Source organism: Erinaceus europaeus, chromosome 16, assembly GCF_950295315.1.
Source record: "Erinaceus europaeus chromosome 16, mEriEur2.1, whole genome shotgun sequence".
NCBI classification, from domain to species: Eukaryota; Metazoa; Chordata; class Mammalia; order Eulipotyphla; family Erinaceidae; genus Erinaceus; species Erinaceus europaeus.
The window spans coordinates 10837029-10850310 of record NC_080177.1 but is presented as its reverse complement, the minus strand read 5'-3'; the positions used below and the strand labels follow the sequence as shown (position 1 = coordinate 10850310).

Sequence of the window (13282 nt, the reverse complement as noted above, 5' to 3'; positions counted from 1 at the left end):
GAATGGGCATCTGAAAAGAGGGCAGAGGTGTTCAAGTTGCGTTCAGTCTTCCCGTGGAAACCTGTAGGTGACCTGGGGGAGGTGGTGGAGGGTGACTGTAACCCAGTGTCCAGGGTTCTAGAAGGAAGCCCTTCTCTGGAAGGAGGTTTTACCAAGTAGAAATGGAGTCATGAAATAACAGTAACATTCAAGTAAACATTCTTGCTTGGGGGCAGTCTGGAGCCATAGCCCACACGTTTTTGACACTTGCCAGGTCCTCTTCTGAGTCATCACTGTAGCCTGGACCTCCTTCCTCTCCTCCCACCTGTCTGAGGAAGGGAGGTGCCAGTCATTGCAGACCTGGCGGTGAGCTCAGCCAAGCTCTCCCTGTCCTGGCAATGGACCCCAGAAGTGACAGTCCCCTTAAGAGGGAAAAAAAGGGGGGGTGTTGCCATGCTACAAGACGCATACTTTGTTCTCTGATTTTATTGGAGAACATTTGGAAAAGAGAAAACATACATAATGTTATTACCTAGTGGGAACCACGTATTAAGATTTCTTCTAACTCTTTTCTATGCATTAGCCCCATTTGCACAAATACATTTATTAATTTTTGGTACTTAATGTTCCAGGCTGACTTTTTCAGATAGAAAGGGAGAGGCAGAGAGACAGAAAGAGAGAGGTTGTGTTGTGGGGACCTGGCTGAAACCTGGGTGTTAGTCATGGCAAAGCAGGTACACTATCCAGGTGAGCTGTTTTACTGGCTTACAGTCTTTTTTTTTTTTTTTTAATTTCCCAAAATGGAGTTGGTCTGTACTTACCTAAAATATTTCATTTATTTCATACAAGGTAGAGAAAAATTTCTTTCTTTATTTAAAAATTCTTTATTTTTTAAAATTTTACTTGACAGAAATAAATCAAGAGAGAAGGGGAGATAGAAAGGGAGAGGGACACCTGCCACACTGCTTCACCACTTGTGAAGTTTGCTTCCTGAATCTGGGGGCCAAGGGCTTGAACCTGGGTCCTTTCTCACTGTAACATGTGTAGTCAACCAGGTGCACCACCACTTGGCCCTGATAGAGAAAATTTCACATGAAAGAGATGGATAGACAGACAGACACCAGAATACCAGTCCAATCCACATCGAGCCAGGGGGTGAACCAGGAACCACCCCAATGTGCAAAGCCTGAACTCTACCAGTGGAGCTGTTCCCTGGACTGTTGTTCGATATTTACATTTTTCAAAATGATATTTCCCCCTGTTTAATGATATACTGTGAATATTTAAATTTCTTTCTTTTTTTTTTATGAGTGAGAGAATAAGAGAGAAATAGAGACACACCAGAGTACTGCTCAGCTCTGGCATGTTGTGGTGCTGGGGACTGAACTTGGGACCTTTGGGATAGAAGGCATGTGGGTCCCGTAGCTCATCTCCATCTGTTTTGAGAAGCACCAAGGGGCATTGCCAGTAGCCATGGGGGTCATGAGCTCAACCCTTGACCCTGTGGGAGGCCCTCAGCCCACACATACCTCAGTCTTGCCGGTGCCAGCCCTGGTTTGTACCCCAGAGCAAACACAGCAAACACAGGTGTGTCCTGTCGTGACGCTAGGCCCACTAGACCTGGTTTTGTTTTGCTTCTCATCCCAATAGAAAACCCTTGTGGATGTTACCCTGGAAAACAGCAGCATCAAGGATCAGATCCTGCGTCTGCAGCAGACGTACGAGGCATCCATGGACCGGCTGCGGGAGAAGCAGAGGCAGCTGGACGCCGCCCAGGTTGAGAACCAGCTCCTCAGAATGAAGGTCAGCCGGGAGCTGGGGCCGCTTCACATTCCTCCCGCTCTCCTGTCAGCACCCCTGCTTCTCTCTGCTCTCTTCTCTCTGCTGAATTCCCTCCCCTCTTGACAGCCAAGTTCACAAGCCTTGACTATTGACACAGGGTGTCTGTTTTGTAGCTGGCAGTCTAGATTAAGGATCCTCTAAACATGCACCCCGCTCCTGATCAAATTCCCCATTCGTTGGCCTGAAGGGCCTCTGAGGCATCACCGTGGCTGCTGTGAGCGGGTTGCTTCCAGGTCTGGGGGTGCAAAAGCCTCACCGGTTCTCTGAGGTCCAGGACCTCGCTGTGTGGTTCAAGGTTAAGAGCAGAAGGACACACAGGAAGAGAGTCAGTGGGTCGAGGAGGAGGAGGACCTAGTGAGGGTTGAATTGTTATGTGGAAAACTGGGAAATGTTATGCATGTACAAACTGTAAACCATTAATCCCCCAATAAAGAAATTTAAAAAATAATCAACTAAAAAAAAAAACAAAACTCAGTGGGTGACCAAGGACTTCTGAGGGCTACCATTTTAGCTTATCTAGATGTGCTTACTTCCTCAGCCAGGATTCCACTAGTCCTGTTTCTCACACATGCCCTTCTAGATTTGAAATAAGGACAGGATCTCTCTCCCTCACCCACCACCAGTGGTAGGAGCAGACCTGCTTCACTGATCTTAAAGTGTCCCCCTGCAGGTGAGGAGCTGGGGCTTGAACCTGGGTCCTTGCAAATAGTAATGTGTGCACTCAGCCTGGGCATACCACCACCTGGAATATATATATCCATGCTGGGGAATGTACCAAGAACCTTATATATGTGTTATACTATTGAGTGACTTCCCTGACCCAATTGCTTTATTCTGTACACTTGGGGAGGGAGAGGAGAGAAGGAGAGGCAAAGAGAGAGAGAAAGAGAGAGAGAGAATGGATAGAAAAAGGGAGAGACACTAAACCACTGCACCCCCATCCATGGAACACCCTCGGGAGTGCTGTCGATAGTTCACCTATGGGAGGCCCGGGACCTAGCCAGGGCCCTCACACACAGTGTAACACTGCTGTACCCGCTGGGCAGCCACTTCCCAGCCCTCATGGGTTGTATATATCTCTGGTTTGTTGTGCTCTGAAGAGAGTCTCTTTGCAGGTGGAATCCTCCCAGGAAGCCACGGCAGAAGTGATGAGGGAGATGACCCGGAAGCTGTACAGCCAGTATGAAGAGAAGCTGCAGAAGGAGCAGAGGAAGCACAGTGCCGAGAAGGAGATGCTCTTGGTGGGTGTCGCCACTGTGTGACAGTAAGCAGAGCTTTCGGGTCATTGTCACTGGAGGCGGTTCTGTCGTGGGGGTTCTGCTGGGAGGTGGGGTTGTGGACTTCATTGATTTATTTCTTTATGTTTGGATAGAGACAGAGAGACACCTTCAGCACTGCCTCACCGCCTGGGAAGCTTTCCCCCTGCAGGTGGGGACCAGGGACTTGAAGCCAGGTCCTTGTGCCATTGTAGCATGTGCACGCAGTCAGGTGTGCCGCCGCCTGACGCCTGAGGTTGCAGACTTTAACGCAGGCAGAGGGCTGGGGATTCCCTCATTCTCTCGCTCACACCCTCTGATCTCCCTTCATTGCCCTTGATCTCCAAATTCACTCCTTTCTCTGGCTGATCTGGCCATTTCCAGCATCTCAGCTTGTTCCGAGTTTCTGTGTTGCTCTGGCCAGCCTGGGCTCCTTGGCTCCTACTATGCTGAGGCCTACTCTTTCTCTGTCCTTGATCCCTCCTTTCAGCACCCCCAAAGCTGAACAGGTCACTGCTTCCAGGGGGAAGTCTTTCCCTCTCACACCACCGGGCAGGTGTCCTCTGCCCTCGGCAAAGTCACACATCTCTGCCTGGGGCCGTGGGGTTCTGTGGTGCTGGTCGTGTGGGCATGGCTGTGCATCTTGACCTCTTGACCACTCTAGAAGCCAGGATGAGTCCCCTGAAGACTTGTTTCTTTTTCTTAGCGATTCAGTATTGATTTGTAAAATCGTAAGATAATAGGGCTATAATGCTACACTGTTCCCACCACCAGAGTTCTGTGTCCCATCCCCTCCATTGCAAACTGAAGTGGTTCTCTGAAGGTCACCAGTATGGACTGATTCTGTGATTATCTATCTATATACATATTATTAGTGTTATTATTATTTTGCCCATTAAAAAAAAACAGTTCTGCCTTCACTTCCTTTCTAAGTCACCCCTACACCTACTACTGTTTCTAGGTGGGTTTTTTTCCCCTTTTTTTCCTCTTCTCTCTCTCAGATAAGAGAAACACTGCCTGGCTTCCTTTGGTGTTTTCCAGCTTTGCATCCCTCACCACTTCTAGTTTCTTCTCTTTCTTTCTTTCTTCCTTCCTTCCTTCCTTCCTTCCTTCCTTTCTTTCTTTCTTTCTTCCTTTCTTTTTTGGTCTCCAGGGTTATCACTGGGGCTTGGTGCCTGCACTACTAATCCACTGCTCCTAGAGGCTACTTTTTCCCTTTTGTTGCCCTTGTTGTTTATCATTGTTGTTGTTGTTGTTATTATTATTGTCATTGTTGGATAGGACAGAGAGAAATAGAGAGATGAAGGGAAGACAGAGAGGAGGAGAGAAAGACATCTGCAGATCTGCCTCACCACTTGTGAAGCGACCCCCCCTGCAGGTGAGGAACTGGGGGCTCGAACCTGGATCCTTACACAGGTCCTTGCGCTTTGTGCCATGTACGCTTAACCCACCACGTTACCGCCTGCCTCCCCTCCACCTCTAGTTTTCTTCCCCTATCACTTACTTCTATGGGAATATGGACCAGCATTCTGTATGGGGAGTAGAAGGTGGGAGTTCTGGTTTCTGTTATTGCTTTGGCAGGTGGGTCCATACGGCCAACTTGTTTCTGTCTTTCCCCAGTGGGGCAGGGCTCTGGAGAGGTGAGTTTCCAGGAAGCATAGGTGAGGTAATTTTCCCAGGGAAGTCAGGATGGAATCATAGTAACACCTGGAACTTGGTGGCTGAAAGGCAGTAAGATGGAAAGCAGGACAAAATGTATAATAAACAGGAACCAGAAAGTAAGAATAGAGCAGATGAAAGTAGGGACCTTAGGGTAGAAGGAAGCTAGGAAGTCTATTTGAGGTATGGCCCTAGGTGCCTCTGTCTTAGCACTGTTGACTTTAGCTTGATATCTCACATGGGGTGGACTAGAAGTATTAGAAGATGCCCTCTTCACATCTTAACTCCAGTGCGTCCTTAGGGTTAATCAGCGTGTTGGGTGATAGACTGGGTTTTCTTAGGAGTGAACTCTGCTCTGTAGTGTGCAGTATGGATGAGAAAGTGAGGCATTCTGCCCTCCCTTCCAGAACTGGGGTGCTGGGTGGTGGCACACCTGGTTGAGTGCACATGTTTCAGAGCACAAGGAAACCTGGGTTCAAGCCCCGAGTCCCCACCTGCGGGGAGGAAACTGTGTGTGGTGAAGTAATGTTGCAGGTGTCTCTCTGTCTTTCTCTCCCTCTCTACCCCCCTGCTTTCTCGATTTCTTGCTGTCTTTATCCAATAAATAAAAGATAATACCAATTTTTTTTTTAATTCCAGGTCTGCCTCTACTTCCTTTCACATTGTGGATAAATACAGTGATTTTGAGAGCATTCAGACAAAGAATAAGTACTCTTTTTAGGCTCTCTTTAGATGGGGAACAAAATAACAGATAAGTCCACTCAAAAGTTGTCCTTGGTGTCTTTATTCATAACTATCAACCAGGGTTGAGCTCAGAACCCATAAGAGATTTCAAAGCCTTGAGGTTGAGCTTTTTCAGGGGATGATGCTATGATTCTTCCAGGACAGAGCTATGTGGGCCCTAGCTGGTAGCACGGGCATGAACTCAGTGGCTGTGCTGAGGAAAACACGGTTCTTTTGCAGGAAGAGACTAACAGTTTTCTGAAGGCGATTGAAGAAGCCAATAAGAAGATGCAGGCAGCAGAGGTCAGCCTGGAGGAGAAAGATCAGCGCATTGGGGAGCTGGACAGGCTGATTGAGCGCATGGAAAAGGTACCAGAGAGCACACATAACCATACTCAAGTACCTGGGTTCAAGCCCCTGCTCCCTACCTGTAGAGGGGACACTTCATGAGTGGTGAAGCAGGTCTGCAGGTGTCTATCTTTCTCTCCCTATCTTCCCATCCTCTCTCAATTTCTCCCTGTCCTAGCAGCTAAAACAGAAAAAGGGAAAGAAAAAAAAAGTGGGGGTAGGGGGAATGTCTGCCAGGAGCAGTGGACTCATAGTGCTCCAATAATAACTCTGATGGCAATAACAAAAAAGAAAAAAATAAAAAGGTACCTGATGCCCACAATCCCACTGCCCAGACCCCTTTCCTTTCTGCATGGCCCTCAAGGCCTGTCTGAAGGGCTGAGAAGCCTCCATACCAATCCCCCGTCTCTCCATCTCATGACTAAAAATAGTCAAAACTATTATTACGTACCAGAAAATCCAGCAAATTCCATTTTCTCATCATAAATATTACGATACTTTCAAAATATTGGGCCTTGGAGCCAGGTGGTGGCTCATTTGTGCATATTACTATGCACAAAGATTCAGGCCCAAGTCCCCGGTCCCCACCTGCAGGGGGAAAGCTTCATGAGAGGTGACAGTGTCGCAGGTGTATCTCTTTCTCTTCCTTCTGTCTCCCCCTTCCCTGTCAGTCAGTTTTAGTGGATTTGTCATGTAGTTACAGAATATATATATATATATATATATATGACAGTGAGTTAGCTCACCAGGGAAGTCACTGCTTGCTATGCAGGTGACCCAGGTTTGAGCTCCACAGTACTGTGGGAAGTTGAGGTGATGTGGTGTTTTTCCCTGTCTCTCTCTTTCAATCTGAAAAAGCTGACTTGGAGTGGTAAAACTCTGGCTATGATATCTCTCTCTCTCTCTCTCAAGTTATTTATGAAAAGTAGATACTTAGCAACCTTGCTTTGCTTGGACCTCAGGAGAACATAGTTCTCCTTGTTGAGTCATCATGCCTAGTGAGAGACTCTGTCAACCCCCCAAGCCTGCTGTTTTCAGGGTATGGGTCTGAAGGGGTGGCTTTTCCCAGACAGGTCAGGGTTGCAGGCAGGTACCACATACCCCTGTGAGTGTGGAAAGCTGGGCCGGGGGGGGGGGGGGGGGGAAGGGGAAGGGTGTGGAGAGCAAGAGCCCAGCTGAGCCCAGGAAGCTAGGACAGAGCCAGGGAGGAGGCTTGGAATCCAGCAGGAAGTGGAAGCCGGAAAGAAGGCCTGGGAGAAGGGGAAGGGAAGAGAAGGAAGTGAAGAGGTGGAAAGGGAGGGGACCTTTAGCAGATGACAGCTGACTTCTGGAGGAGCGGAGGTGGTGCAGGGTCAAAGTCGTGACTGGATTCTGGAAAATAGTTAGGAGTAGCTTATGTGTTTGCAAACAGTGACCAGGGCGGTGACCTGTTAGCAGCTCTTTAGTCATTCTGCTGTGGGACTCTGAGCTGATGGTGGAGGCAGAGGGAGACCACAGTGTGGACCAGGTCACCCCTGGACGTCCTTGTGATTCTAGGCCAGTTCCTGATCCCTGATGACTGCTCAGGAACTGCTCCACAGTGCCCCCTAGAGGCGAGGGGTAATCAGAGCGGGAATGGCGGCTAAGTCAGTCCTGTGGAGTTTGGCGGCTCGCTGGGGGCTGTGGAATGTTGGGTGGTAACTTTACTTGGGCTGTGGAATGTTAGGTGGTAACTTTATTTGGAAGGGACAAAAGCAAACGAATGAGAATGTTATCACTTCACCTCAACCCCTTGGGATACAGAAATCTGTCATTTATCAGAGAGAGGATCAGTTGCATATTTAAGACAAGTGACAGCATTGGTTGGAAAGTGTGATCCTGACATTTTTCTGGAGCTTGGGCCTCTGTCTCTCTCTCCCTTTTTTTCTCTAACGGAAAACAAACAGTGGACTGGGGAAGCCACTTGGTGGTGTGCATATGTGAGGCCCAATGCCTAAATGCCTCATTATAAAAATAAAGATGAAAAAAAAAAAAACTGCCCAGAATCCTGCATTGCTTTCTTGGGTAACCTTGTAAGGTCATGCGTATATATGAAAGTGTGAACATCTTGGTGCATACCTCGATGTATGTTCCGTTCAGTTCTGGAGGTCAGAGGTCTTCAACTCAAGGTGTTGGCAGGACCTGGTACTTTTTGGAAGTCCTAGAAGAGAATTCGTTTCCTGACCTTTCAAACTTCTAGCTGTAGCTGCCTAGATCCCTTGACTCATGGTCCCATCTTCTAATTTTGAAAGATAGAATGTAGCTTCTTTCATCTCTCTCTTCTGACTCTCAACCCTCCTTTCTCCTTATAAAAACCTAACTGGAAAGTCCATTATTTCCACATTTTTAAAAATTTATAAAATGGAAATATTGAAAAGACTATAGGATAAGGGGTACATTTCCACACAGTGCCCACCCCCAGAGCTCCATATCCAATCCCCTCTCTTGATAGCTTTCCTAGTCTTTCTTTCTCTCTTTCTTTCTCTCTTTCTTTCTCTCTTTCTTTCTTTCTTTCTTTCTTTCTTTCTTTCTTTCTTTCTTTCTTTTTTGCCTCCAGGGTTATTGCTGGGGCTCAGTGCCTGCACCATGAATCCACTGCTCCTGGAGGCCATTTTTTCCCCTTTTGTTGCCCTTGTTGTTGTAGCCTTGTTGTTGTTGATGTTGTTCATTGTTGGATAGGACAGAGAGAAATGGAGAGAGGAGGGGAAGACAGAGAGGGGGGAGAGAAAGACAGATACCTGCAGACCTGCTTCACCGCCTGTGAAGCGACTCCCCTGCAGGTGGGGAGCCGGGGGCTCGAACCGTGATCCTGATGCAGGTCCTTGCGCTTTGCGCTATGTCCTTAGCTTTCCTGTTCTTTATCCCTCTAGGGGTATGGGCCCAGGGTCACTATGGGGTACAGAAGGTAGAAGGTCTGGCTTCTGTAATTGCTTCTCTGCTGAACATGGGTGTTAACAGGTTGATCCATACTCCCAGCCTGTCTCTTTCTTTCCCTAGTGGGGCAGGGCTCTGGGTAGGCAGTGCTCTAAGACACATAGTGAGGTCCTCTGCCCAAGGAGGTCAGGTTGGCATCATGGTATCATCTGGGACCTGGTGGCTGAAAAAGAGTTAAGTATAATGCAGAACAGATTGTTGACTAATCATGAACCTAAAGGCAAGAATATTGCAGGTGAAGATTGGGGTCTCTGTTTTGGAAAAAGCTAGTAGGTTTATTTTAAATATATTCCAGGGGGCCCATGACTTTACTAGTTTTTGCCTGAGCCTGACATCTGATATGCACATTTTTAAGAACCTTAACTTAATCACATCTGCCGAGATCCTTTTTCCATGTAAGGTAGCATGTCCTCAGACTTCAGAGGTTGGGCCTTGGCTACTAGGAGGGCTCATTTTCTGACTTGAATCATACTGCATCTTTACAAGCGTACACACCTGTGTAAATACTACTTGAGTTATTCTATAACGCAGTGCCCAGGTTCCAGAACCTCCCTTCTTTTCCTTTTTTTCTTTCCTTCTTCTTTTAAGATTTATCTAGTTTATGAGATAAGATGAGAGAAACTAGAGAAGGTCTATGACATATACAGTTCAGTACTGGGGATAGAGCATGGGGTCTCTGCATGCAAGTCCTGCGTTCTACCTGCTGAACCACGTCCCTGACTACAAAAGCCTCTTTGGTTGATGCTTCAGAAAGGAATCTAGAATATTTGAATATGGCAGGACTCTGAATCAGAGTATTGAGTGTCTTTATTTACAACTCTGAATGTTCTCACAGGTCTGCGTGTGGGGCAGACACCTAAAGTCAGCTCACACCAGAACTCTAGTTGCTCAGTACACATTCTCCGTCCACCTGCAGCTTCCCTGCTTCAAACATCTGTTTCTTTTTCTTTCTTTCTTTTTATTTCTTTATTGGAGGATTAATGTTTACAGTCAACAGGAAATACATTTCTCAGTTTTCCACAAAACAATACAACCCCCACTAGTCCTCTGTTATCATGTTCCAGGACCTGTACTCTCCCCCACCCACCCCAGAGTCTGTTACTTTGGTGCAATACACCAACTCCAGTTCAGGTTCTACTTTGTTTTCTCTTCTCATCTTGTTTTTCAACTTCTGCCTGTGAGTGAAATCATCCCATGTTCATCCTTCTGTTTCTACTTATTTCACTTAACATTATTTCATCAAGCTCCATCCAAGATGGGCTGAAAACGGTGAAATCACCTTTTTTTTTTATAGCTGAGTAGTATTCCATTGAAAACACCCATTTCTGTTTGTTTTAGGAACGCCATCAACTGCAGCTCCAGCTTCTCGAACACGAGACTGAAATGTCAGGAGAAATCACTGATTCTGACAAGGAAAGGTAAAGCCCAGTGCTTCTCTGGTGAGGCACTTCTTACAGCCCATGACTTCTTGTCTGGCCTGTGAAGCACATCAAAGACTGTGGCACAAAGGCCAGAGTTCAGTCTGTAAATGTTTGTCGTGACCTTGAGCTTCTCAGGATGTACCTTATCAATGGGAAAAAACCCCATCAACTGTGACGAATGCCATTGTCATGTAGTCAGTTTGAAAATATCTTTGTTTGCTTCTGAACATTACCCAGTCACACCTTGCCTTGTCCTCTGGCCACCAGCATGTGAAGCCCAGCTTGGGACATGCCGGGATGGGACTTGGTCTCTGCTAGAAACCAAAGTGGCCCTTTTGTGAGTGAAAGCAAGGCTGGGATGGCCTGAGCATTCAGGGCACATCCCTTTGCCTCCTTGAGAATCTTTGCTGCTCTAGGAAATAAGCATTCCTTCTTGAGGGAAGGGGCTACACTAATGATACCAGTGCTCACCTCACCAGTTTACTGTTGTGAGAGTCTACCAGGTGTATTTTCATACTGAAAAATACCTGTTACCTTCATCTTTTGCAACTTCTGAATGTGCCAAGTTGTAAGAGTCTTCTCCAGTCTTTAACACTGTGCCAAGGAGGAAACAGAGAATGGATGTGACCACTCTAGACCTTTTATTCAGAGCCCCCGTCTGGTGTCCCCGAAGAAAGGAAGGGCCCATCTGCTGGTTCCTTTGATGGCTTTGAATCATGGGGAGTCCAAGAATAATAATCCACACTCTTTTTTTTTTAACCAGAGCACTGCTCAGCTCTGGCTTATGGTGGTGAGGGGGATTGAACTGGGATTTTGGAGCCTCAGTCATGAGAGTCTCTTTGCATAACCATTATGCTACCTACCCCTGCCCAATAATCCACACTCTAAAAACAAATGTATGAAATGCTGTGTGAGGTGGTCTTCTCTACTGTGAGCAGAGGGGGCCTTTTAGTGTTTCCCATTTTCCCCCAAATAAATGCTGTAGAACAATAATCCCAGGAGCCAGACGGTGGGATACCTGGAAGAAGCTACACACACACAAGATACAGTGATCAGGGACCCAGGTTCAACCCCTGGTCCCCAACTGCCGGCGGTGGGGAAGCTTCATGAGCAGTGAAGCAGTGCTGCAGATGTCTCTCTCCTCTATCTTCTCCTTCCCTATCTGTTTATGTATCTACACTACAAATAAGTCGATAAAATATTTTAAAAAGAGCAATAATTCCAGGTTCCCTAGGATTCTGCCACATGATTTCAGAGGTTTTGTTGCTTTGATAGACACCTCACGCTCTCTGATCCTCTAGTCCATGTAGCTGATGGGATGTCCCAGTATAGCATGAACCTCCAAACTGAGCCTCTCAAATCTGTAAGTGGTATAAAATAAAATGTCACAGTCCCTGGGAAATGTACTAACTGTCCCCTAACAGGTTACAACGTGTGTGTGTGTGTGTGTGTGTGTGTGTATGTGTTGGGGGGGTGATGCACCTGGTTGAGCTCATATTTTATCCTGCATGAGCACCCAGGCTCAATCTCGGGTCCCCACCTGCAGGGGGGAAGCTTCACGAGGGGTGAAGCAGTGCTGCAGGCGTCTCTCACTCTTTTCCTCTCAATTCCCATTTCCTTCTCAATTTATGTCTTAGAAAATTTTTTTAAAAGTACATAAATATATATATATATATATATATTTAAATTATAAAACTTGCAAGTGGGAATTTGGAAAAGAGTTTTGTGTGTTCCTCTGACACAGATGGGTTGGTGTTTAACCGCCAAGGACGGACACCAAGTAAGGAGAGTGTGTCTTGGAGTTCTTATTCTTGTTCCTGGCAAGGGTCCTTTCCAGTGCCAACGTCCTCTGCTGATGCTCCTACTTAGTTTTAGGATTCAAATGCTTTTCCTTCTCTCTGTGTTAGGTATCAGCAGCTGGAAGAAGCATCAGCCAGCCTCCGGGAACGGATCCGGCACCTGGATGACATGGTCCATTGTCAGCAGAAGAAGGTCAAGCAGATGGTTGAGGAGGTAAGTCCTTGTGAAAGGACTGAGACTCAGTCCTGAGACATTGCCACCCCAGAGCCAGATCCGACCCTCAGTTGTTTTCTTGCCACATGCACTTAACCCGTTGCGCTACCGCCTGACTCCCCCTCAGTTGTTTTCTGTGGCTCCTGAGGAACTTGGCCTGAAAGGGGATTTCCCTCATATGTCCTCCACTGGCTGGTGATTGTACTCAAGTAGGGTCTCCTCCAGACCCAAAGGGTTCATTCAGAAGCACAGGCCTTAAGTTCACCCCATGCTCAGAGAACAGCTGTACCCTGTGTGGCGTGTCTGCAGCTCAGGGCGTAAGGGCTGAACCCATAAAAGCTGGCTTCCGCTCAGGCATTTGCTCCCTTCCTTCCAAGCCCGCTTGCCTCCCTGGCTGCCACTCAGTTTCTTCCTCCATCTCTGGGTGTGCTCTTCCTAGTCTCTCTTCTCTCACTCCGGGTTCTTTTTTTGTCCCCCCCCCCCCCCCCAGTCCTTTCTCTCCTTAGCTGTCTATATACACTGTTGTGTGCTATTTACTGGCTGCATGCTGGGCATAGTTTTTCTCCTTGACAAACCAGGTAAGTTGAACATTTCTATTTCTCTATGGGGAAAAAAAAAGTGCCTTTGAACTTGTGTTGCTATGATCTGTCTTCCTGGTGTTGATGCTTCATAAGAGGAAGGCCATGCTATTGTAAATAAGCCTGTCAAATCCTTTTCCCTTGCTCAGTTAAGAGAAATCAAGTAGCAAACAGAACAGGCAGGACTAATGGCTGTGAGAACCTCACACAGAGTATAATCCTTTAATTTACACAGAGAACAGAGGGTTTCAATTTAATTAAGCATTTGGTTGACAATGAAGGAACTAGAAAAAAAAATCCTTATACTACTACTGTGAAATATTTTTTATTTTCTTAATGATAACTATTTTTAAGGTATCTATTTTCTTGATGTAAACTACATATTCTTGCCATAAATACATGACATGTATTTGAACTAGACAGACAAATTACAATATACCATTCCATCTATATGTGTTGGAAATATTAGTGGAGCTGGGGCAGATAACATAATGTTTATTCAAAGAGACTC

At 46.6% G+C, this 13282-nt stretch overlaps 1 protein-coding gene across 2 annotated transcripts in view; it reads left to right on the top strand.

Annotated features, from left to right (window-relative positions):
• MYZAP (myocardial zonula adherens protein) overlaps positions 1 to 13282 on the top strand; it is a 117629-nt gene that overhangs the window by 58648 nt on the left and 45699 nt on the right. For both annotated transcript variants that reach the window (XM_007533686.3, XM_060174453.1), the window contains exons 6-10: positions 1630 to 1782; positions 2937 to 3062; positions 5700 to 5828; positions 10098 to 10177; positions 12088 to 12193. In XM_007533686.3, coding sequence (XP_007533748.1) covers positions 1630 to 1782; positions 2937 to 3062; positions 5700 to 5828; positions 10098 to 10177; positions 12088 to 12193 — 594 coding nt within the window. The remainder of the gene's footprint in view (positions 1 to 1629; positions 1783 to 2936; positions 3063 to 5699; positions 5829 to 10097; positions 10178 to 12087; positions 12194 to 13282) is intronic.